This window comes from Malaclemys terrapin, chromosome 1 (genome assembly GCF_027887155.1).
Source record: "Malaclemys terrapin pileata isolate rMalTer1 chromosome 1, rMalTer1.hap1, whole genome shotgun sequence".
Taxonomy (NCBI): domain Eukaryota; kingdom Metazoa; phylum Chordata; order Testudines; family Emydidae; genus Malaclemys; species Malaclemys terrapin.
This window is the reverse complement of record NC_071505.1, coordinates 338,073,970-338,099,403: the sequence shown is the minus strand read 5'-3', so window position 1 is coordinate 338,099,403 and position 25,434 is coordinate 338,073,970. Positions and strand designations below refer to the sequence as shown.

At 48.6% G+C, this 25,434-nt stretch overlaps 1 protein-coding gene across 5 annotated transcripts in view; it reads left to right on the top strand.

The window, feature by feature from the left end:
* The window catches only part of TSKU (tsukushi, small leucine rich proteoglycan), a 36,823-nt gene extending 12,744 nt beyond the window's left edge, over nucleotides 1–24,079 (top strand). The window contains exons 1-3 of one of the 5 annotated variants that reach the window (XM_054015824.1): nucleotides 554–699; nucleotides 4,828–4,937; nucleotides 19,803–24,079. In XM_054015824.1, coding sequence (XP_053871799.1) covers nucleotides 19,811–20,869 — 1,059 coding nt within the window. In that variant the 5' untranslated portion in view covers nucleotides 554–699; nucleotides 4,828–4,937; nucleotides 19,803–19,810 and the 3' untranslated portion in view covers nucleotides 20,870–24,079. Of the gene's footprint in view, nucleotides 1–553; nucleotides 700–868; nucleotides 1,128–4,827; nucleotides 4,938–18,813; nucleotides 18,945–19,802 lie in introns of those variants that run through there. The other 4 variants (XM_054015823.1, XM_054015821.1, XM_054015825.1 and 1 more) reach the window with 4 other exon arrangements.
* The last annotated feature ends 1,355 nt before the right edge of the window (nucleotides 24,080–25,434 follow it).

Sequence of the window (25,434 nt, the reverse complement as noted above, 5' to 3'; positions counted from 1 at the left end):
TGAAATCAGACCATGCCCCCCGGCAATGTAGGAATGGGTGTGATGGGAAGGAAGATGACCAAGGTCTGGCCTAGCTAACCACCCTCAGATTTTCCAAGAAGAAGGGAGACGCTGTCACAGGCAAAGGCATTTTCTGCACCTCCACTTTGTACTGCGCTGCAGGAGCTAAAGTTGCACAAGTCAGCCCCAGCTGCCTCCGCCTCCTTCGCTCCCAGATGTTCCCTTGTGTGCAGCCATCTGTCGAGATCCCTCCCCGCGCTTCCCAAAATAATAACAGCCTGAAGGGGACGGGGGGGCAGTGCTTTCGGCCTGGGTGCAGCAACGCCGCGCGCGCTGCAGACGTTCCCTGGTGGCAAAACTTCGCCGGGCTGGTGCCGCTGGGAGCTGGACGCGCCTAGCGAAGCCGGGCACTTTTGAGACGCTCCCCGGAGCGGGAAGTGGGGCTGCCATTCAGCGGGGGCCGCCGGGCGGTTCACGCTCGCGCGCTGGAGGGCGGCGGCGGGGATTCGCAGGCAGAGGAGGGGGTGCAGTGGCCGGGGGGAGGGGGGCGCAGGGCGGAACAGCACGCGTAGGAAGGGGTGTGTGCAGGGGAGACTCGGTGCAAGCGGAGTTCGCTCTCGCCGGCAGCCGGACCCCCAGCCTCCAGCCCGCCGCCTCTGCCCAGGTGCTGGTCCAGGGGCGCCGCTCCCTCCGGGGAAGGTGAGTGGTTCTCCGCGGCTCCCCGCAGCCAGGGCATTGCCCAGCTCCACTCCCGCTGCAGCGCCTGGAGGGGGGACTCGCCCGCCTGTCCCGGGCTGTGATGAGTTGGGAACCGGGCAGCCTGGAGCGCGGTCCCCTGTCCGGCCGCTCTCGGGGGTCGCCTGCAGAGCAAGGCGGACTGGCCATGCAGCGGGCTCTCCCCAGCTCCCACCGGCCTGGGGGGGACACAGCCGGCTCGCCCTCCATTTCCTGGGGAAACCGGAGTCACCGACCAAACCCTTTCCTGCTTCATCGTTCAAGGATCGCCTTCAACTCCGGGCCGGGCAGTCGGCTGTCTGCTCCGCCGCCGGGCTGGGGTTGCGATCGGCACAGAAGCACCGCGGCTGCCTTTCAAGCCAGGGGCGAGAACTTTGTCTGGAGTGGGGTTGGTGGGTTTTTTTTTAAAAAGCTTGTGCAGAGAGTTGGCTGTGTCTATACACGGAAGATGTCGCGATATAAAATAAGGTTTTGGGGGGGTAGAAGTGTTTGGTTTCCAAAGCCTGAAACCTGCCCTGCAGTGAGTTGCAGGAGATTTCAGTCCCAGGGAAATCTGCGTGCTTCCTGACTTCCGAACAAGATTTGCACAGCTTTGCGTCTGTCTCGTTTTCCCTAGCAGATGGTGTGACAGGCATGTGTCTCTGGTGATGATTTCCCTTCTCGCTTTGCATTGTAGTCCCTTGTCTCCCCGCCCGGAATGGTGGCTGTCTGGTGAGCAGTTGAAATTGCCACGGTTGCAAGTAATCTGATCGGCAGCTGGAATCAGTGCCCGCCTCCAATGCCCAGATTCAGGGCTTTGATTTCACACACTGCTCCCTGGTTGCCCGCTTCCAGCTCGCTCTCCCCATAGGCGCAGGATTCAGGGGAAGAGGGGGATAGGAAGGAGGCTGTCTTGTCTGGCTGCGCTCAATGGTGCTCCAAAGACACATTTTTTAAAGGCACTTTTGGAGAGCAGCGATCTGATCAAGGAGACGGGGGAGGGGAGGAAAAAGCCGCTGCGAAGGCAGTGCTCGCCCAGGTTAAGAGGTTACTGTCTCGCTAACATCTGCCTGGATCAGCCCAGACATGCACACTGGGGGAAGGATTGAAGTCACATAGCGAAGGATAAAGTTGATCTCATGGTCTGGTCTCGAATCCGGTGCATGCAGCCTGCCTAGTCCCGGAATTTCCAGCCTCTCTAACTGGATTAAACTGGAGAGGGGACGTGGCAGAGGATTTGTCTTCTCGAAAAAAAAGCAGACAGCCCGTCCGAGGAGGAGAGGGGAGAGAATAGATAAGGCACACACGCCTTGTAAACTTTTAACCAGTCATGAGAATCACGCAACTTTTATTAGTAATGCCTTAATCAGTAGCTCATGCCATGGTAAATTTATTAATGTGCTAGACCGCAGCACACGTCAGTTGATTGTGAACAAAACGCTCTTTATCCTACTGGCTTGGCTGAAAAATCATGAATTGAGAATTTGATTGCACTTGCTGTGCAAAACTAAAGAGGATGGGAAGATGCTAATGCTCAAACCACTGAGCGATCCCTCCGCCCTCTTTCCAAGAGTTTGCAATATAAGCCTGTCCTCCTGCACCCCACTAGCTGAGGGTGTGGAGGGGACCCTAGCGCTGTAAGAGTTGGTTTAGCTTTAATCTCCAACATCACTGTCATTTATTTGTATTACACTATCACCTGGAGCTCTGATCTCTGCTAAGGATTCTATGCTACTAAGTCCTGTAAAGCTACATAGGAAGAAATAATCTCTGCCCTGAAGAGCTCACAGTCTAAACAGACGGGGCAGACAAAGGAAGCATTATTATCCCCATTTTTACAGATGGGGGTGTGTGGAACCAAGGTACAGATTCAGTGTCTTGCCCAAAGTCATACAGGGAGTCGGTGGCAGAACCTGGTATTGAACCCAGGTCACCCAGAGTCCAAGCCTTAATCTCAAGACCCCCTGAGAATTCCCAAATCTTGTTTTAAAGTGTCTTGAATGTGGGAGCATGATCCGTGTGTGTGTGTGTGTGCGCGTGTGCGTTCCTTTGAGGGGTTTGATAAGTGGTGAGGAGTGTGTGTGAGCGAGAGAGAGGCATCAATGGTTATATTAAATACCAATTATGTTGTCAAGACTGTACAATACAATTCTATGTGCATGGCATCCTTGCAAACTGCACTCCATACGCCTTGCAGAATTACCTAGGGCAGCAGGCAGTAATGGTGTCAAGTATGCAAAACTGGTGTGAATGCCTGGGATGGTGAATGAATTACGTGTTCCACTATACGAGACTGGAGAGAGATGAGATGAATGAATGGATGCTGATGAAGAAGAAGATAATGTGGAGTGTGCCTAAAGTGGTGGTGGTGACTTGAGAAATCCTGATAAGACGTTGGTGTGATGGGGAAATCCAGGAAGGGCTCCAGACTGCAGGAGCTGCAGAGGAGAAAGCTCTTGCATCAACACAGTGTAGGAGGAGGGGATGCAGAGAAAAAGCCAGTGCTGAATGATTGGGAAGAGAGATGAGAGAAAGGAGGCCTGTGAATGAGGCAGTCCAGGAAGGGGCTTTAAAATGAAGAGAGTAATTTTGAACCAGTGCCGGCAATGTGGATGTGAAGTGCATCTCCACTCAGTGTGAAAAGCTAGGCGTGAGATTTGAGTTTTCAGGAGGTTTAGAGTTTTCACTCTATCCCTAACTATTCCCTTTCCTCTTTCGGGCTCTTCTCCCTCCTCCTTGCTAGTCAGCTGGTTGGGGGTGGGGGGAGGAAAAGCATGGGGGTGTGGGGATGGGTCTCTTGCTTTATAAGACAATAATTCCTTTTATACCAGCCCCACTGACTGCATGAGTTTCTGAAGGCTGGGGATGAGTCTGGGATCAGAGAGGAACAGGGGTTTTCTGTGTGGTGCTTCCCAGAGCTAGCGTTTTGGCAGGCAATCAAAAGAAACTTCCAAACATTGAGATTTGGGGGGAGAAGATAAACCTTGGCCAAACCCACAAATTTTTATTTTAAACCTTGGCACCAAGATTAACGAATTAAACAGAGTAAAAAAACAAAGGCAGCTGAATGCCATACGGGCATTAGCCTGGTGCTGATTCTCTTTCTTGAATGGGAGCTGCCTCCTCTTACTACTTCTGCTCTAAAGGTTTTTCCATCTGCAGCATGAACGTGAAAGAGGCAGGAAAAGCAAAACCGGGAATCCTTTGCAAACTCGAAACTGAACGACATTTATTATTATGGAACTTGCTCCCAGTGCCACTCAAGCCAGGCTGAAATCTGACTGTTGGTGCAGTGGTTAATTGATGAAACCTAGCCGACCGTTGGGCCGGGATTGTGGCTGTATGTAATACTTGATAGTGGTGCTTGTGGGTTCTTGTTCGTTCCCCTTTTTGTATCCTCTCTCTGTGTTAACATCTAACTGACTCTTCTCCTTTCCCTCTCTCTTAGTTGCTATCCTTCAGACAGAACAGCCTCCTGGTTTTTAGGCTGGGAGGGAAGTGCCTAGCTAACAGAGAAACAGTGCTCTTCAAAGCATGCTACCGTGGGTTTGCTACTGTGTTGTTATTAGACGGGGCCTATCTAGGAACTTCATGGCTGTCATTATTCAGCACGGCGTAGCCCTCCCAGACTTAGCAACAGAGAATATGGGACGCCTGCTGAAAGAAGCAGAACCACCTGCCACTTGAGCTCCAGGAGAATCTCATGAGTTGTTAGCAGAATAGAGCCTATGACACACAGACGAATGATTCCGATTCGTTCCTGTTGCAGAAATGCTGGCTAGTTCAGTACAGTGGTCAGCTCTTTTGGGCGAGGACCTGCAGGCCTGGATCCTCTGGGTCCGTGCTTCTCAACTGTTGGGTCACCACCCGAAGCGGTCGTTGTGTCAGGCCTCTGCACTCCACTGACGGTTGTCTGTGACCATTGTTAAGCAGGGCTCCAGCTAAAATGATTGCTAACCCGCTCTGGCCCTCACATGTCTTGTGAAATGTGGCTCTGCTACCAGGTGGCCAGCCAGTGTGGTCTGAGCCAACTGGGTCAGAAACTGATCTTGCTGGAACCAGCTTAATGCAGAGTTTCCATTTAAAGACCGTTTCTTATCCTCTGTACTGCAGCAGGGCCTGAAGGCTCCAGTTGGGACCCTGTTGGGTTAGCTGCTGCTCAGGTACATTCAAAGACGAGGTCCCCGATCCAAAGAGCTGACAGTCAAGACAAGAGGCACCAAGTGAGTGTGACAAACTCTATGGGGTGGGGAGGGGACGGGGGCCGTGGTAGCCACGGGAGCTTGCTCATTGTTCCCAGCATGCACAAAGCCATAGCAGTTGAGATGGGAAAATTCCTCATGGGCCATAGTCTATAGCTAGCCCCCGGCAGTGCAGGATTTGCCCCCTACGGTGTATATATCGCTTGAGAGTCCCAGGCAGTGAGGTTTTCACCACGTCCTTTAGGGGAGCGCTTCTGTGCGGTATCTAGACCGGTGGGAGAACTGCTGCCAGCCCTTGTCGTGACTGCTGTACTGGGGCCAGGGCCATGGGAGAGCACTAGTGCAGACCAGCCTCGCCATTCATACCACCGTGAGCCGCTCTCAGCAGAGTTAGCCGCTTCGTAGTCTAATGTGCCAGCAGATAGGCTAAGCGAGGGCTCCCATCACTGCTAGGCCCCAGTGCTGGAGCGGTGCGGGGAGCGTCTCCGAAAACCCTGCGTTCTCATAGGCGTCGCCATAAGGAAACAGCTCTCCCTTGGTCATGGAAGCATACCCTTAATGCAAGCTCCTGGGCCCCGAGTCAGGGAAGCATCCCTGTTTAAGAATGTGCTTGGATTCCACTTAAGTCAGTGGAACTTAAGCGTGTGCTTAACTCTTAAATGTGTGCTTATGTGCCGGTCTGAACTGGGGCCCAATACAAGGAATGGGGCGAACAGTGCCCTGTTGCACTCAATGGTTTAGTGGGGCCAGAATGTGGGGAGCGCTCTCCTGGCACTGTATTTGCAAGGCCACGCTGGCAGGGGTGGGGTGATGCCAGTAGGAGCAGGGCATTGGTACTTCAGAAAATCAGGACTCCCACCCCAGTTACACTAGTGTCAATCATTCACCCCCAGGCGTGTCTGAGAGCACAGGTCAGCTCCCTGTGTTTGCCGTGGGGATAATGCTGCTTGCTTCCTTTGCAAAGTGCTTTGGGATCTGTGGATGGAAAAAGCTGAATAAGACTCCTATCCACAATGACCCATGCGTGAGGTTTAACGCACTTAAAACTGACCTGGTTCTCTTATTTATTTTTATTTAACTAAATTTTCTTGCCTGGCTTGTACCAGGTTTTTAGCTTTGAAAGCATCTTAGGGGATGTCTACATGGCCTACATGCTTTGAGCAGGGGGTTGGACTAGATGACCTCCTGAGGTCCCTTCCAACCCTGAGATTCTATGATTCTATGAGACACAGCCTGCCCGGCCGCTCGCCTCCCAGCCTGGGTTGACAGACTTAGGTTTGTGCTTTAAAACAGCTGTTCAGACAGCACTTTGAAGTTGCGTCTCAGCCTGTGAAGCGGGTTGAATTTCAGAGTCTGAGCTCCAGTGACTTGCTGCCACTGGCTGTATAGACATAACCTTTGGTACTTACACGGCCCAAATTGCCGTAGTATCTGAGAACCTCAAACTCCTGGGTTTGTCTTTAAACCAATTTATTCTCCTAACACCCCAGTGAGGTAGGGCGGTGTTGTTATTCCTGTTGTACAGCTGGGGCACAAAGAGACTAAGTGACTTGCCCAAGGTCACGCCGGAAGTTTGTGGTGGAGTGGGGACTTGAACCTAGGTCTCCCAAGTGCCCTGACGTCTGGGCCATCCTTCCTCTTGCTGTTTCAAGTTGGCTGGAATAGACGAGATACACATTGTGAGCAAAAAGCCAGTAACCTGCCGATAAAGCCTTGGTCATTACTGGGGGGAGGGATGAGGGAAGCAAAGCCAGCCAAACTTTCCAGAATAAACATTTTATAAAACCTGCTCAGTGCAGCTCATGGAGCGTAGGCAGCTTGCTCCAGACGAGCCAGCTGCATGGCATCATTGGTATTCCACCAGGCTCCAGCCACGCCGTAAACCTGGGATTTTGTTAGCGTTCGTTACTCAGGATAGTCGTGATGTGAGGATTTTCGGGAGCCTTTTATTTACAGCTGTGCTGTTAGCCACAATGATATCTGGGAGTGTATGTATGCTCTCCTCCTATGGAAGATCTGCAGCTGCACTTTGAGTGCCCCATGCGGCTAAGAGATTATTTGCCAACAACAGCAAAAACCTACTCTGGTTGTGGCAGTCCTGAAGGACACCAGAAATTTCAGCTCAGGAGTGTAGGGTTGCAATCTCTTTGTTGTGTCGCACTAAAGCTGTGAGGAGCAGGCGGCTTCTGGTGTGGGGAAGAGGGTAGCAGTGTGCAGAGGTAGCACTGTATCCCCCTCCCCCAAGTTCTCATTGGATCAGTGCCCCAGCATGATGCTGGAGGGCGGGGGCAGGGGAGGGTGCCCTTTGAATGAGACATAATGCTGTGGCCCTCTAAGATCTCATGTCACTTTCTGCAAGATCAGAGGTGTTATCCACGCTGGAATTCATTTGCAGGATTCCCGGGTTAATTTCTTTCTGCCTCCCTCAGGTCTTCATGCAGTTTCAGCTGGATACAGCATTCTTCTCTTCCTCTCCTAAAATGTACGCAGTGTTATGGTGCGCTGTTAAACTCTGGCCATGGTGCGTTCCAGATGTGTCTGCATTTGGGCGGGAGGCTATGCAAGAAGGGGTCTCCTGGTGTTACACTTCAACAGTCAGTTCACCCCTTTTGGGGGGGAGGGGGACGGACGTGAAAAGGCAATATGTAGATATAAGCCATTGTTCATTATTAGCAGCCAACAGTCTGGAGGCTATTGACTGCATCTAATTTACGCACATGTTGTGCCGTTACGCTTTGGGAGGCAGCACCTTTCAATGTTATAGTCCAGTGGGTCAGTTCTTAAGGGAGGGAATATTTCATGTGTCCCTGACCCCACCATTGCTGCTTGGTTTGCAACACGTTCTGGTGGTCATTCACATGAGATCTACTGCTATAGAAGATGCCTCCCTCTTATATATATATTTTTTAAATAAATGGAGCTATCCCTTCTCCTAGAGCTAGAAGAGACCTTGAAAGGTCATCAAGTCCAGCCCCCTACCTTCATTAGCTGGACTAAGTACTGACTTTGCCCCAGATTCCTAAGTGGTCCCCTCAAGGATTGAACTCACAACTCTGAGTGTAGCAGGCCAATGCTCAAACCACTGAGCTAGCCTTCCCCCCCTATAGTCAGAGGGTAGGGTAGGGTGGGGTGGGGTGGGGAGGGAGCTAATCCTGATGTGCACCTCAGGGGGCTGTGTCTGTACTGTGACTTGTGGTGCATCATCAGCCCTGTTAATTGCTAGGTCTCTTAGGCAGTGGGAGCTTTCCTTAGAGTTGAGGGTTTACAAGGGGGTGCTGAATGGTACCATCAAAGCCAGGCCAGTATCTGTGAATTCTTAGACACTGAGGTGCTCTCTATCATATTTATTCCTCCATTGGCTTTGCTTTTATGTTTTGAACCCCGGGCCCTGCCCTGTGGGCTGTGTGCGTGACCAAAGGTGTGGTGGAATCCAGTTGTGGCGGTTTTCCTTTGCTACCTTATTGCATGAGGCGACACAGTCGAGCGGCTCCCGGTAGAGGTCAACCCAGAGATTGATCCAGCATTATATGTTTGAGTCGTAGATTTCTGCAAAGGTGGATGGTGCAGTAGCAGCGTTGGTTGGGTTTCCCCCACCTCTTAATGCTCGGCACTTGCCTTGCAGCTCTGAGAGACAAGCAGCATATTATAAAACCAAGTGCATTCCACCCAGATTATATCATGTCTCTGGAAACCGGAGTGCTGCAGAGAGGTACAGTCATAATGAGTGATTAGAATGGGACCGAGTGCATTTGGGTAGCCAGGTGCGGGAAGCCTCATGTAGGGTTTAAATAGAACCATATAAAGCTGTGGGAGAAGGAGCAAAGGAAAACAGGCTGTTTAAAACCCAAACAGACCTACTTATCTCTCTTTTCCATACCCTGCGGCTAAGGCACTTGACTGGCACTCGGGAGACTTGGATTTAATTCCAGCCTCTGCCACAGACTCACTATATGACACAGGGCAGATTACTTACCTTGCCAGGTTTCAATAGCTGGAACCGGGATAATTTCCCAGCATAGACCAAGCACTCTGCTTGCACTCTCTTTGTCTCGTATCTTGAGAATGTTTCGTTACATAGGAGCAACTAGACTAGCTCAGAGCAGCGAACCATTTAGTCCTGTCACCAACAGGAGCCAAGAACAGCTGTTGCAGAGGAAGGTGCAAGAAGTGCTGTTGTAGTCTTCTTGGCTAGCCTGTCCGTAGCGTTACCTCTGAACCCTGAATAACTAGAGACGGGCTTAAGTCCTGAAGCAGGATGGCTTACAGCCCTTCCAAAACTCTTATGTATTTTAACATTTACTGTTGGGCAATCCCACAGTCCCTTTTGAAATCCTGCTGGCTCCGGGCCTCAGGGATAGCATGTGGCAATGAAAGGCAGTTGGTGATTAACTGACCCCCATCCCCTCCCCGCCACATGAGGCAACGGAACAGTTTACTACTGGCCATAAGTGCTCACGCTGCTGTGATCAAGAGCCCTGCTGTGATCAAGAGCGTTTCCTTGACAAGCTTTCTCACAATGAGAAAGCCATAAAGCTGAATGACTTTTGTCTCTCTAAGGAGACATGATGATAAAAGGGGCATGGACACCCTCTCCCTCCCCAGTTCTGCTTACATTTTCTGATTCCCTGCAACTCTGAAGGGCTGCTCTCCACACCGACTTGCATCAGAACAACTGGGTGGTAATTTGCACCTTTTATTTCTAGGCAGATCTGTGTGCAGGCCCTCTCCCTTCCGAAGAAGTGGCCTATATTGATCTTTAGTCCATCTGGGGTTTGTTTGTTTGTTTTTCTTTTACCGGGTTTAAGTATCCCCAACTGAGCTCAGCCTCCATTGTGCTAGGCAGCATTGCGTACATATAGTAAGAAGCAGAACCTTCCCTGAAGCGCTTACAGTGGAAATAGACAAGATGGACGATGGGCAAAAGAAAGGAACAGACAGGTGAGGTAAATGACCTCAGCCAGGAGCAGAGCTGAGAATAAAACCCAGGTTTCCCGAGTGCCAGTGGCATGCCCTATCCACTAGACCATGCTGCCTTAGGGTTTGTCATCACAGCAGCGTTAACTCAAGGGTTTACTCTAGTGTTGCCCACAACTCCAGTCCTGTCCATGCACAAAGTCTTAAGTGTGGTGGTGCTTTAAATTCCAAGTGGCTGGCCCGATGGGGGTGGGGGCGATAAGCTACAGCTCGAATTAGCACAATTTGCCAGCTGCTAACAGGAGCGGGGACACAGGGTAGTTCCGCTTGGGGGCCACGAGTCCTCCGATGCCTTCACACAATTCCCACCCCACCCTCGTGTGCCATGAAAGAACAGACCACTTCGCCCACAGGTCGCTGGGAAAGTATCCACAGAGCAGCTCAGATAATAGCAGCACAAAGAACCGGGGTGGGAGGTGGTCCCAGAAGTTGTAGCGCCACACAGTGCAGTGCCAGGGTGGGCACAGCATCTCGAGCGCTGCTTCGCAGTGGGGCTGCTCCCACCCGAGAGAGGAGTCACAGGAGTGAGCTCTGCAGTGATGGCCTCTCCGTCTCCCCGGAGGCGTGACGTGAGGAAGGGAGGAGGCTGTGCTGCTCGCCTTGCTGATCAGGATCAGTGGGTGAAGACATGAACACTAAATCCATTGAGAACAGCAGCCAAATCCTAACCTGTCCTTGGTGAACTGCAATTACACCCACCTGTTCTTGGCAAGCCCTATAATGTATCTCCTCAATTGTGCGCCAGGGCTCCCAGAGTGCCTGGAGACCTCTCATGCCACTTGGCTTTCCCTCCCGTTAACAGCTGAGGGAGGATGACTTTGAATGCCTCATTTCCTGTTGCTAAATGCCTGTTCTGAGCACTCCACCTAAGGCCAGGGACCGAGATTATACTTTTCAAAGTTGTCTGAACGGCTGCAGGCGACTTTGGTCCCAAGTAAAAGGATCTAACGTGAGGGCTTCACTGAGTGGGCAGGGGGCTGGCTTTGTGGCATGCCAGACAGATGTCATGATTTCTTTCCTACTGTGCCTGTGTTCTTTCCGGAACTTGTCATCTGCTGCCTGTCTAGTCAAACCTTGCAGGCATTGAGTCCATGGACTTTTGGCCACTGACTATGGTCTGGGTGCAGGGTTTGGCCCTGTGAGAAATGTAATTCTCAGCATAGTAGACACCAAATCCGTCCTGTTTCAGTTCCGATTATGAATTGGTTGGAACGTCTGTGCCAGTACGTGTCCACGCAGGTTTTCCTCTTAGATCCAAACTGCACCTCGACTTCCTTATAAAAACTCCCGGGGGAGGAAAATTGCACAACTTGAATAAATTCCCACTTGTTTAAATGTTTGTCTCGTAAATTATTAAAGGCGTCTGAAGGCAGACCAGGGTTGAGAACAATCAAAATAAGATCCCTGTTAAAATAAACTTTTTGGGGGGAGGGCGGGGAAAGCAGTTTGAATTTCTTTTTTTCTTAAAAGGAGGATGTTTCTTCAGAGCACAGGAAGCCAAATATGCCTGCAAAAGCAAATAACCATCAGGCTGCTGCAGAGAATGGGAAGAAGGTGCAGGCCTCTGACTTAATTAACTCCACATGTCCACTCTACATGCAGGCTTTTTAGCTTGAAACGGTGATATTTTTACCTCCCTCCTTGCCTGGCTTTGCTCTTAAATAAATTAATTAATGGAGATATCCTATCTCCTAGAACTGCAAGGGACCTTGAAAGGTCATCGAGTCCAGCCCCCTGCCTTCATTAGCAGGACTAAGTACTGATTTTTGCCCTAGATTCCTAAGTGTCCCCCTCAAAGATTGAACTCACAATGCTGGGTTTAATAGGCCAATGCTCAAACCACTGAGCTATCCCCCCGATGTCATCTGGCCCTCCACCTATCCCTTAATTAGCTATCCTGGGAGCAGTGTGTTGGTTAGCTGTTTGGCACCAATATAACTCTGCATCTGTAACTGACAAAAGGGACTAACTCTGATCGCTCAGAAAAATAAGGACCAAGTGTGTCAACCTTGCCTTCCCCTCCCATTCTAAATTCCCTGCACCCTTAGGTAAAGCTTTGTTGAGTGGTATTGTCTAGCATAGACGTCTCTGTCTGTGTGTGTGTGTATAGAATCATGGAGCTATAGAACAGGAAGGGACCTCAAGTGGTCATCTAGTGTGACCTCCTGCACTGAGGCAGGGTGAAGTATGCGTAGAGTGTAGCTGTGAGCTGAGGGGTGAAAACATTCCTAGTAATGTACGTGGTGGTGTGCTTGTGATGGGGACAGCTATGGAGATGGAAGTCTTGAAATATGTACAGTGGCCATACAAGGTTCTCCTCCCCTACTGCTCTGCCGGTGTGCCTGTTTGGAGGAACTGCCTCTTGGGCATGGCCCATTCCTGAGACAGCTAATGGATGGTCTGTGGGAATTGGATTGAGACCTTCAAACTCATCTTCTGGTGGGCGTCAAAGCCTATACTTGGGACTTTGCCATTGGCAGCCAGCAACCTGTGTAAGTGCATCTGTACAGACTTACAGTGTGTAGACAAGAAAAGCTGGGATTTGCACTAGTTTCAAGCACCAGTTAACTTGACCAGCACACATGGTGGCTCTCCTGGTCTACACTTGCGGGTTGCACAGTTGCAGCGATACTGGTTGCTGGCTACATATGGCTAAATTGGGGTTAAATTCTGAGCTAAATTCAGCCTGACAGTCCCCAGAAGCTCCATATTATGTTGGCATATTCATAATTCCCCTGATATCCTCCTTTCCAAGCTTCTGTTTGTTAGAACTTCAAGTGTAATAGCCAGTGGTAATGATTCACACTGGTCCTGCACGGAGGCAGGTAACTGGCCGAAAGGGTTGCATTGCACATAGATTCTCAGCTGGTGTAAATCAGCATCAACCCATCTTCGGTACCTTTCAGTGGCTTCCTCTGTCCCTGTATCTGAGCACCTCCCAATCTCTAATGCACTTATCTTCTCTACGGTGGAAATGCTACTGTTCCCATTATACAGATGGAGAACAGAGGCCCAGACCGACTAAGTAAGTAGCCCAAGATCACACAGGGAGTCTGTGACCATGGAGACTCCAAGTCCTGAGCTCCAACTCCTAGATCATCCATCCTTTCTCATTGACGTCAATCGGGCTATGCCACTTAAACTAGCCGAAGAGCTGGCCTGGGACATCTTTTTCTTAAATACTCCCCCCTCTCTCTAGTATAGCAAAATAACTGCATGTAAGGAGGGTAAGGAAGTGATTTGTGTGTGTGTGTGTGTGTGTGTGTAAACACACACACAAATCACTTCCTTATGCCAACTTGCATATGATGCCTTATGCCAACTTGCATCAGATGTAGGTTCCTATTTTATATATATGTAGGTTCCTATTTTAAGTTGATTATCCTTGGATGCCCCAGCAATGTGGCTTCCATGTGCCGTTGGGTTAATTACTTGTTAACAACTCCCTCTATGGTGGTGATGTTGGCAGCTGAAAGCAAAGTGGGTGTTTTTTTACATCCATGATTAGATCTCATTAAAGCAGAACATAATTCATAGAAGAATATTTCAGCCTCAGCATTCAATTCTCATTCACCATGTGAGCAGGGAGACTAAGCGGAGGGGGTTTTAGGAATGATTTCAGTTCCTATTCGTGTCTCTGAGAGGTAGAGGGGCACTACATGGGTTCCAAGTGCTATTGCTCTCTCCCATCCAATCACTCTGTTATGGTGCTAGAGGAAGCCAGGCCGGGCTAGACAGAAGAGAATTTCACACATCCCCCTGCTTTGTAATTTGGGATGTATCCGCTATCTAAGCTGCATTGCACTTTACGCAGATAAACACATCTCACAGATGAGGTGACTGATGCAGTTACTCTGAATAGAAGGCTCTTAAAACCAGCACAGATTGCTAGAGTTAAGGGACTGATTCTCCTCTTACTGTCAGTGGTGCAAATCTGGAGGAATCCTTTGAGTTCAATGGGATTACATTGTTTTTCCAATCATGCTGCGCTAATGGTGAATCAGGTTGAAAGGGTGTCGCCCTTTTATTTTATTTTTTGAATGGTCTGTAGCTTCCTCCATACCCAGAGCCATGTAACAGAGACACATTTATAAATACGGACCCTGATCTTCTATTCTGAACGCTGCAGGCAGTCCCCATGAGCCTGCTTCTCATTTATGCCAAGGCCCCTCTACAGCACATTGGCGGGATAAAAGGGCCTTACACCAGGTATAAATGGCCCTTGCTTTTTAAGGCTCCTATGCACTGCCAGAGTTCTGCAAAGGGTCCGTTGACTTCAGTAAGGCTCTGCATGGATGCAATTACACGGTCGGGACCACATTTTAAATCATTGTATCCTCTTCCTGCTTCTTACCTCTAAGTATCTGTGACTTGAAAACACCAGTGACCTTTTAACCATCTTCCCAAAGTAACCACTTTCTGTTCCTTCCCTGGTAAGTCTTTCACACACGCTCCTCCCTAGATCCAGCTACCATTCTATAGTGAGCCACCTGGGTCTATTATTTTAGGGACGGGCTGTCATAGTTGTCATGAAATAGTAAAAAAAAAAACCCCTTTATTGACCTTTAACTTGAACTGATACAACTCGGGAGAGGCGGGGTATTTATTCTTGTATCGTCTCACATTCTAGAGAGGAAGCCCTTTTCAGGAGACAGATGCAAAGTTTCTTTTATCTTCAAAGATTCGTTTTGGTTTTTTTTGTTTTTTCTTTTCTTTAAGGGCTTAACAGTCTCTGCTTTTAAGCTTGTTTCAGCCAGTTCCTCTTTTGCTGTCTGTTCACACTTGTGTGTGAAACTTGGAGCGCTGGCTTTGGCAATCTCTTTGAGCCCAAATGATGCTTCAAGAGAAAGTGTTTCTTAATGGCCCCTATTGGAAAGCAATAGCTGTGGCGATATTCATGCAGCTGTGTAGCCCGACTAAAGGCAGGTAGGTGTATTAATCAGGATGGGAAACCCAGGAGTCCGTTAAAACTTGGCAAGCGACGGGAGCATTTTTAGAAAATAAAAAGAGCTTTACAAAGCTGTTATTGTCAGAAAAGTGAGTCAATTAAAATCCCCTCACAGGGGTTCTTGATTTATCTGATGGGGCTCCCATCTCCGCTTTAACTCAGTGCCTTAGAAATAACTAGCAATCTCTTTTCTTCCCAGCCTGTGGGATTTAGTCCCACTGACATCTGTGTGCAGCTTGCTTAGTTGTCAAGTAGAATTTTGTTTTTTCAACTTGCCTCCTCTGCAAATCCAGCCTGGTGTCTGATCGTTCGGCTCTGCTCTTTCTGCTGGTTATAAAGGCTTTGCAGTTAGTTGATTTTTGGATGTTGCACAGGCCAGGATAAAATCCTGGTCCCCCTTTCTGTGGAAGTATCGTGCTAAAAAAAAAAAAAACCCTCCTCCCAAACCCATGTTCCTGCCAGGAAAGTAAGTGGCTATGTCTGAATTACAGGGGCAGACATCCTGAGTAAGTCCTTTTTTGTCAGTGTTTTAAAAAGCTCATAATCCTGCGGTTTAACCAGAGAATTGGGAAATCCTAAATCTGCCAGTCACTTAAGCCCCAGATCAGCAAAGTGCTTAAGCACATGCTTTGCTAATGGAGAATTGAACCTCTCTGTGTCTCAGTTTTCCGGTCTGCAGAATGGCATGATCCTTACAGCAGAGCACTGTGGGTAGAGCTTTCAAAAATCCCACCCTATATCTATGTATTTTTTTTTCCTGCTTTTCAGTGTTCTTTAACACTGCCCTCATGGAGAGAGCTGGAAAATCCATCCAGATGAAATTTCCAGGTTGGTGGTAGTCACTGCTACTAGAGGTAGTCTCGATGTGTCCGGCCAGCCTGCTTTTCACGTAGCAGGGACCACACAGACCTGAGAGGTCCGTGTTTCTCATGTGGCTGTGCTTAGATGCATGCCAAGTGGTAGTGCTGTCCAAGAAGGAGTAGCCCCGAATCCAGGGGATAGTGGTGCCAACATGTCTACCTGCCAGCTTGGAAGGTAATGAGAGAAGCCTTGATTACAGGTTAAGACTGTGCGTTAGTAGAAAATAGTCATTTTGTTTGCCTCTCCCTCCTCCTCCCCCCCCCGAAAGTGTGGGTTTGCAACAACACTCTATTCAGTGCTTCCACCCCACCCCTTTCTGCCCTCAACTAACTTTTTAATTTTTTTATCTATCACAGGGTGGGGTGGCTGATTGGTTTTTACATTTTTCACAGGAAATCCCAGTGCAAGTACAGGCCCCAATCCTGCCATGTGATCCAGGCGTGCTCATGTAGGATCCTATTGAAGTCAGTGGGGCAGAGAAGTGTGACTGAGTAGGAACGGAGCCTATGGTCTGTCTCGGCTGGGCCCATTCACGCATCTGTCTGCTGCTCTGCCTTCTGAGGTTTTTTAAATAAAAGAAGCCTTCCAGACAATGGCTGTTTGGATTACAATAGACCAGAATCCAGCTGTGTTCTGCACTATGCAAATATATAGTAAGGGAGAGTCACTACCCCAAAGAACTTGCACTATGAATAGATGAGATAGACAAAGGGTGGGAGGAGAAACTGAAGCACAGATGGGAAAGTGACTTGCCCAAGGTCACCCAGCAGGTCAGTGGCAGAGCCAGGAATAGAAGCCAGATCTCCTGAGTTCAGTTCAGTGCCCGAAATAGTTGGCCATGCTGCCTTCCGACGAGGCTCAACAAGAGTTACGTGACTAACATGGAGAATCACCGGGATGCTCGCTTCTAGATTTCATTGTTTTTCTTCTAGAAACGGAGGCCAAGGCATCCAGCAGCTCCCATTGAAGTCGGACTTGATCCAGATTAGGCAGGTGTCAAGGTGGCCAGAAATTGTCCTAGGGGGTCTATTTACGTTGAGGAAAATTTCACACCAAAGGCAAGAGTAGAGCAATACCCTTAGGGCAAACTGAAGGCTGTCAAGCTTTGCCCAGTGACTTTCCTGCTGCACTAGAAAGCTGCTGCAGGCATAAGGGCAAGTAGGATTTGGCCCTGTGTGAACATATCCATAATTTAGCAGAACGGCTTGTAGGCAGGAGGCCAAAGGCATTTTGACGTGTTTAATACATGCTGTTCACATTCCCCCTCAAAAATGCACTATGGGTTTCTCCGGCCTAAAATAAAAACTGAATGTACCTGGATATTTTAATTTATAATTGCCTAATAATGAAAAGGTTTTTTCTTGGGTCGGATGACAGACAACCTGTTCACTTCAATAGGAGGCAGAACAAATAAGACTTAAGCAAACTCGCTTGTTGCCACTCTAAATGTTTCATGCTGTTCTCTAATGGAATCCTTGCCTTGGTGTAATAGTCTACTTAGAGAGAGAGTAAAGTACATCCTGTTTGCAAGGCAATTAAGAGACCCAATGAGAGAGAGTGAGAGTAGATCCAGAGTAGCACTGACATAAGTTATTGCTCTGTTGGCTAGTAAGAAACTGTAACTGTGTAAATAACTCACTCAGCTGTGCCTTGTACATGGACGCATCGGCACCTGGTTAGCTCCAGCTTTCTACTGAGGGTAAAAGAATTCGTGAGTCATGGATATTGGCGCGGAAACACCTATTCGGTCATCTTGCCTATTCCCTTCCCTCAGTTGCTTCTGAAGTTGGGCAGGAAGGGAATTTCCACACACACACTGTAGAAGATATTGATCTTCTGGTCATTGAAGTCGAGCACCGGGTCTGATCCTCCACTCATTTAAAGCACTGTAACTCCAGTGATTTCAGTAGAGCTGCTCCTGATTCTTGCTAGTGTGAGAGGAGACTTGGATTCATGGGGTGAAATCCTGGCCCCACTGAAGTTAATGGAAGGTTTATCACTGCCTTCCATGGGGATAAGATTTCATCATGTGTCTTAAAAGTCGTATTGGGCATGTTGACCTGGGGTCTGTCTGACCCAGCTCCCACTGAAGTTAATGGGGCTCTTTTTCTCCCCTGGACTTGGGTCAGGCTTTAGCAGAAGAGGCCACGTGGTAGGCTCTTTCCCATTGAAGAATCAAGCAGGAATAGCTTTTGGGTTGGGTGTGTGGGAGAGAGGACTTGAACACCCCAAATGGATATAACTGGTGGGTACGCCTCTGTTGATACAACTTTTCTAATTTTGCCAGAGACCTTAGAGAAGGTAGAACGTAAAGTTCATTCATTTTACCCCAAAATAGCGGTCTCACCTCTCAGCAAACGTTAAATAGCACAATGCTGTAACAAGGGCTCATCTTCCTAGGATGCCATGATTTCTACAGAAGTGGGCTACACCCCATTTCTCTATCATAGAATCAGAAATGCTTAATCACTTAGATTGTAAGATCTATAGGGCAGGGACTGTCTTCTTGTTCTGTTTGAACAGTGTCTATCACGGAGAGGGGTGGGGGTCCACGGCCATGACTGGGGGCTCCTATGTGCTACTGCCAGGCAGATAATAGTAAATGTCTGGCCAGATCATATTTTTGAGGTATCTTCCTTTCTTCTCTGAATGCATTTTGCAAATTGGCAAGTAATTCACAATGGGTCTCCCAGTCTCTGATGTGAATTAGCAAAGAGCCATTGACAAGGGAGAAGAACTGACCTGAGAGAAGATGAAAGTAGCTGTGAACTTCTAGGAAATGGCTGGCAAAAGTTTCCAAGGCTGCAGAGGAGGCACAGAGGAAGGATCAAAGGTCAAGTGGCAAAGATGACACCACAAGGGTGTTGCTTTTTTATTAGAGAGCAAGGAAGAGGTGACAATGGCATGCACCGGAGACAGTAAAGGTTGAAACCATGAGTAGTTGAGATAAAGGCAAAGTCTTGAAAAATAGTATCTGACATTTTAAGCTGGGGGAGGGGTTATAAAGGAATGAGGAACAGAATAGCTACAATGTAGCTAAATCATTGTTTGGGGGGGGACACGTTGCCATTGCAGATCTCCTGAAATCCTTCTTGGAAGGGCGTAACGAGAGAGTGGACCTGGGACTTGTGATTCCAGGCATTGACGTGGGGAAACAATAGGAATAATCAGCCCTTCTGTCTGCTGGAACGTGACTGCCGCAGACCTGTGGGATGCCAGCCTGCTCAGTTTTATAATCCCCAGAGGTGTGTAGCTAAAGCTTTTAATCAGCTCTTTCTGGAAACCGCATCGCTGTAGCTACTACCGTTCTGTGGCGAAGCCGTTAACAGATACAGTAATGGAAAGTCCTGGCAAGTCCTGTGAAACAGGGACGAGCCTCCTGGCTCCCTTCGTCCTTCAGCTGTGAAGATGGCAAGCGTCGTGTGAGGGAGAAGCAGGGGAAGAGCTGCAGAGGGCTTCACTGCTAGGTCCCTGGTTAGAATCCTAATCCAGACCAACAGCTGTTGCACGTAGTTACCTGATGGCTGTCCAGTGGCCTATGTGAAATGAGTAGCTTGTCCCTGTAGGGATTTTGAAGTGGGTATCTGCCCATCACACGGGGTGTCCTTGTTGGCAGTCAGGTCAAGAAGAGTGACCCTGCCTCTGGTTTCTAGAAGGGGCCCTTCAAAACCTTATTTGAGGCCCAATTGTGAAGGCTGTTTGTGGGGGACTGATGGGTGAGAACTCAGACTTGTGCCAGTCTGGCTCTTGGCCAAGAGGACTTTGTTTTCCCAGGCTGTTGGATTGATGCAGATTTGTTTCCCAAGCTGGAAAATTCAGTGGTTAGTGGCGAAGCACAAAGAGCTGTAACTGAGGGCTGTGTAGCTAAATACCTGATCTCTAATGCAGTCAGATACTTTCACTATTGAGTAGCGTCAGGTATCCTGGGATTGTTCCGTGCATCAACAAGCACACCTGTCCTGGTTTTCGGAGGGATACTGGTGATCATTTCAACTGGTTATGCAGTTTAAATTGTTAAACCTTCTTCGGCAAGGTTTTAAGTTTGTTAGTTTGTCTATGGTGCTTCAGATGCTCTTTAATTCTCTCCTTCTCTTGTCTTTCAGGTTCAGGAATGCCTCTATCAGCCTGGTTCAGCCTGCTGCTTCTCTGTCTTTGTATTGGTACTACCAGGACCTGCTCCCCAGGATGTCACTGTGAAGTGGAGAGTTTTGGTCTCTTTGACAGCTTTAGCCTGACCAAGGTGGATTGCAGTGGAATAGGGTCACACATTGTTCCTGTCCCTATCCCGCTGGATACTTCCTATTTGGATCTGTCCTCAAACAAACTGGAAACCATCAACGAGTCAGTGCTGACCGGCCCTGGTTATACCACCTTGGTTAGCCTTGACCTGAGCTATAATAAAATTGCTAAGATCTCTTCCACGACCTTCTCTAGGCTCAGGTATCTGGAATCCTTGGATCTGAGTCATAATTCTTTGGCAGTCCTTCCAGATGAATGCTTCCCCAGTTCACCCCTGGGGGACATAGATTTGAGCAACAACAACCTCCTGGATATAACGTTAGATGTCTTTGCTTCCAAAGGTCAAGGGAAACCCATTAACGTGGATCTGTCCAACAACATGATAAGCGCAGTCACAAGACACAATGACAAAAACATCCCCAACATCCAGAGCTTAAATCTGTCTGGAAACAGACTGAAGACTGTGCCCAACCTCCAAGGGATTCCCCTGCGATACTTAAATCTCGATGGGAACCCTCTGGCCAAGATTGAGAAAGGAGCTTTCGTGGGACTGAAAGATTTAATTCATTTATCTCTCAGCAGCTTACATGGCTTTAGAGAGATCTCTCCTTACAGCTTCAAAGAACTACCCAATCTCCAGGTACTCGATTTATCCAGCAACCCCAACCTTAAGTTGTTGAGTGCCGAAGTAGTCTTTGGTTTAAGCTCCTTGCAAGAGCTCAACCTGTCCAGTACAAGTGTTTCCTTCTTGCCAAAGACTGTGCTGAAATACTTACCTACCATCAAAAGCATTACCTTGGGGAAGAATGTACAGTGTCTTAAGGTGATCAAGGAAGGACAGTATCACCAACAAATTGGGCTGACCAAAAAAGAGGTCCTCAGTTGTCATGACAGCCATGGGTCCGTAGCAGCAGCACCCTATGTCTTGTGATGGAAGTTGAGGGGAAAGGGCTGAGGGAGACTGTACAGCTATCTGGACTGAAATGACCTGCCGCGTGCCTTTCGTTAATAATTTATACGTTTGTATATGCCAATACTTGACGGTGTGTGTCTTTACATTCCGTATTGCTGCCCACCGTTTTCTGCCTCTTGATTCCTGCAAGCATTTGCAAGTGATAGGTGCGACATGGCTGCCCCAAACGGTGTTCGCTGTGAATGGGGAGCAAGTGGGGTCGCTGTTTTGAATTTCTGAGGAAGGACAGAATATCTGGGGAGAAAATGCATTCAGCCCAGGCTTATTTGCAGGAGCAAAGCGAGCCCTGTCTACGGCATGCACCAAAATGTGTTAATTCCGCAGTCATTTGCTTACAAATCCATGCTTTATCTATTTTGTTTTTCCCAAGAAGTGCCTTCCAGATGTTGCCTTCATTAGCAGTGCCCTGCTCATTGTTATGCACTTTCAGTCTGAAGAAACCGAACTGAGCAAACCTGAGTACAGGGTGTTTCTAATGCTTGGCTGCTGTTTGCATAAAAGTGCAATGAACACTTGGTACCTGGGGACCATTTTCCCCCACCTCACCCCTATCCTTTCCGCACAGGATTGCATTCGATCCTCCACTGGAAATTCCGGGGGCCTTCTGATGCAGATGTGTTGAACCTTAGTGGTCTGTCAAAGACCGAATGTTCAAACTCAGCGCTGTGCCATTCGAAGGACTGAAGGCTGTTCCCGTGGACCCAGCCCCCCGGGTGCTGGGCAGGCAGCTGAACAGAGCCCACTTGCAATAAGGGCAGGTTGTCTGGGAGTCAGACTCTAGCAGGGTAAATTAGATTGAGCTGTGAAACGGAACGCGCATGTAAACTAAATTAAAAACTCCCTCCCTTTCTTGGGCATTTAAAGAATGCTCAGTGAGGCTCTTTATCTTGATAACCTCATCAAACCAAGACGTAAGCCCATGGGACTGAGAAGAAGCTGTCTCCTCTCTGACTTCCCCGGCCTAATCAGAACATGTGTGACGCAGCTGTGCTGTTAAATGCAATTTCATGCCAGAAAATGTGTTCAGAAGGTGGGGGGAGGGGAGGAGGGAGACCGCTCCAACCCCAAAGCCTGGGGCTACTGACCCCCGCTGTTTAATAGAATAAGGTAGTAGCACGCTTGCCTATCTGGGAAAGGATCCTTTTCAGGGCCTGCTGCTCTGTGTCATTCTTTCCACTCTCATGCTTGGCTTCTTGGCAGCTAACCGAAGCCTTGGGAGCACAGAGCAGTTTGAGTCGGCTTTGCCCAATTGCCGGCATGCTGAATTTGGCAGAGGGAGAACAAAGCAGGAGCAAAGGGAGTGGGAATGGCAGATGCCTCAGGCAACGAGGGGGGAACAACACACGAGAACTGGCGGTAAGGGAGCGAGATGCACAGCTCGAACAAATGGGGGGGAAGGAAGATGCTACAAGAGAACCAAGTGCCCACTCTGTGAATTCAATGGGGAATTTTGAGCCACGTCCCCAGAGAAACTCAGCCTGGATGGAGTTGTTTGCTTTCCCCAGACCTGAATCTGGCCCACTCTTCCTTGGTATGGGGAGGGCAGAGGGAGACAGCATGGGCAAAGTCTGCTCTCAGCTGCAGCAGTCGAAGAGCTTGTCCTCACACACACAGTTGCCCCAGTTTCACTAAAGGAATTATTTTTCTTTTTAAACCAATTTAGTTGAGCCCATGCAAAAAGCTGTGTGGATGCTCTTATTTTTGTTTACAGCAGGTTTTTTTGAGCTTAGTTTAAGTCCATCAGGAACAGGTTTAAACTAAACAGCAATAAGCCACTCTTAAGCCAGAATCAGTGTGTCCACATAGGAGTTTGCACCGGATTAACTAAACCAGTGCAAATAGGTGTGCAGATGACCCCTGAGTTTATTAAAGTCTGACTTGAATCAGTGCAACAGTTATTAGAATCTGGCCCATTCTGTAGCCAGGCACCGAAGGTGGCTGTAGACAAGAAGGAAAATGTGAAAGACAGGGAGTACACTAGGAGATTCTGCAGGGGATCTCAGGTAAATGCACTATCCTCAAGAAGTGGGCATGGGAAGAAGACTTGATAGAGGTAGGTTAAGATACATCTGGTCACATATGTAATTGTTGAGTAGATTCCAACCTATGTTAGAGGAGGAGGGGTGAAAATCTAGTATACTTCATGGTGGAACAGCTTGCATTCTGAATCCAAGACACTGCAGTATCCATGGATTCCAGAAAGAGCTATATCGTCTCAGCTACATCCTCGAGAGTATTTTACTAATTGAAGTTACACTGCCCCACACCAGCTATCTGTGGTGATGGTAGAAAACTTTTGAGCAGATCAAAGCCAGTCACTGTCTTGGAAGGGCCAGATTCCCAGCTGGTGCAATACGCTGACCTACAGCAGCTAGGATCTGGCCTTGGATTTCCAAGTAGCTTCTCCAGTGGCTTGATCCTGTATCTTCTTATTGAAATTAAATACACCTCCACCCCGATATAACGCTGTCCTCGGGAGCCAAAAAATCTTACTGCGTTATAGGTGAAACCGCATTATATCGAACTTGCTTTGATCCGCCAGAGCGCGCAGCCCCGCCGCCCCAGAGCGCTGCTTTACCGCGTTATATCCGAATTCCTGTTATATCAGGTTGCGTTATATCGGGGTAGAGGTGTACTTTAAAAATCTTTTTTCCCTTCACTGAGCCTTTTAAATGCTCGGCTTGCCATTGGTTTTGCAATATTTTTCTTAAAAGGCAACAATATGGTCTTAGACGGGATGTGATTCTATAAAATCAGGAGGGAAATAATGAACAAATAGTAATACACCAGGGTCTTGGGTTGGTTTGGGTTTTTTTCTTTCCTAATGGAGCCTGCCTTTTTAAGAGAATTTTTCTGCTGGCAGAAAACTTAATTTTTAAAATTATATATTTGTTTAATTTTATAGTTCTGTACTTAGATGAAATGTTCGGGGGATAATATACAGGCTGTAGAAGTTACTGCCTTTGCACCACTGTGGTAAATTTAATACCCAATGTGACAATCCAATTGAAGACTGCAAGATTTACTCTTGTAATCTCATGGTAGCCGCTAGCTAAATGAGTCTTATGAAGGGCTGGTAAATACCTTCTCTGTGTACTTTTTTTTTTAGACACTCTGCAGCATTGTAATGCTTTGTGATTATTCACAATATAATAAAGTAATTTGGTGGAGACAAAAACAGCTCCTGGGTTTATTTCTCAGATGCAGCAAACTGCTTGGAGAGTGAAAACCGGTCACTAGTTACCATAGGCGCTGGCTCCAGGGCTGGAGCACCCATGGGGAAAAATTGGAGGGTGCTCTGCACCCACCTGCAACTCCCTGCCCCCCCCGCCCCAGCTCACTTCCTGCTCCGCCTCCTCCCCTGAGTACGCTACCGTGTCCTGCTTCTCCCCACTCCCTCCCAGCACTTGCGCCGCAAAACAGGTGTTTCATGCGGCAAGCACTGGGAGGGAGGGGGGAGGAGGAGGAACACTGCGTGCTTGGGGAAGAGGCGGGGCTGGGATTTGGGGAGGGGTCTAATAGGGGCGGGGCGGGGGGGTGCAAGCACACACCAGCTCCAAGGAAAGTTGGCATCTGTGCTGGTTACAAAGCACAAGCTTCCGCCTACCTCCACCCAGCTGTAGCTGCATATTTCTCGTGCTCCATTTAACCATGCCCAAGTCAGTGGTATTGCAGTCGGCTTGCAGGTGCAGAACTCAGCCCATTGTATTTGACTTGGCCCTCTTGCTGGAAAGGGGTTAGTGACCACGACTTCCCTCTGCTATGGCAGGGGTGCAGCAGAGCAGCTCGCTGCGAGGAATACTCGAAAGAGGCTTTGGCCACACAGCAACGGGGGATTCTTGCAGAGTGAATTTCCTGCTCCAAAACTCCTGGAAGAGACTCTCATTAACTTCAATGGGCTCTGGATCAGGACTCTATTAAGATGATGAGCAAATTGGAAATGTGGAAGAGGGGTGGGAAGGGGGAGGGTTTAATGACCGGCCAGATCCTTGACCCATTAGTACGGTTATGCCAAGGACCTCAGTCTACTGTAGCACAACAATGGTGGAGACTCAACTACACTTTGGATGAGTCATGCTTTTAGCAAATCTAAACACTGGCATGTGTGCAAACCACACGGAGCAGTGTTGGGCGTGCCCATGAGCTGCTCTACAAGAGCGCGAGGGGGATCAGAGGGTTCTAGTAGAAGCAAGATCTTCTCTGCAGCCCAGTTCCCCAGCTGTGAAATACAGGTGATTGTTACCTTACCAGCACTGCCCCGGGAAGTAAATGCAACTGTTTGTGGTCCTCTGACGCTACAGTGCAGGAAAGCCTATAAGTAAAAAATAGGAACGTAGCTGGGTTGGTTTTTTCCCTTAGTGCTTTGCTGAGTCCTGCAGAGAAAGTCTCCTATTGTTTACTTTGAGCGTTTACAGTGATATGGTAAGTTTCAGAGTAACAGCCGTGTTAGTCTGTATCCGCAAAAAGAAGAACAGGAGTACTTGTGGCACCTTAGAGACTAACAAATTTATTAGAGCATAAGC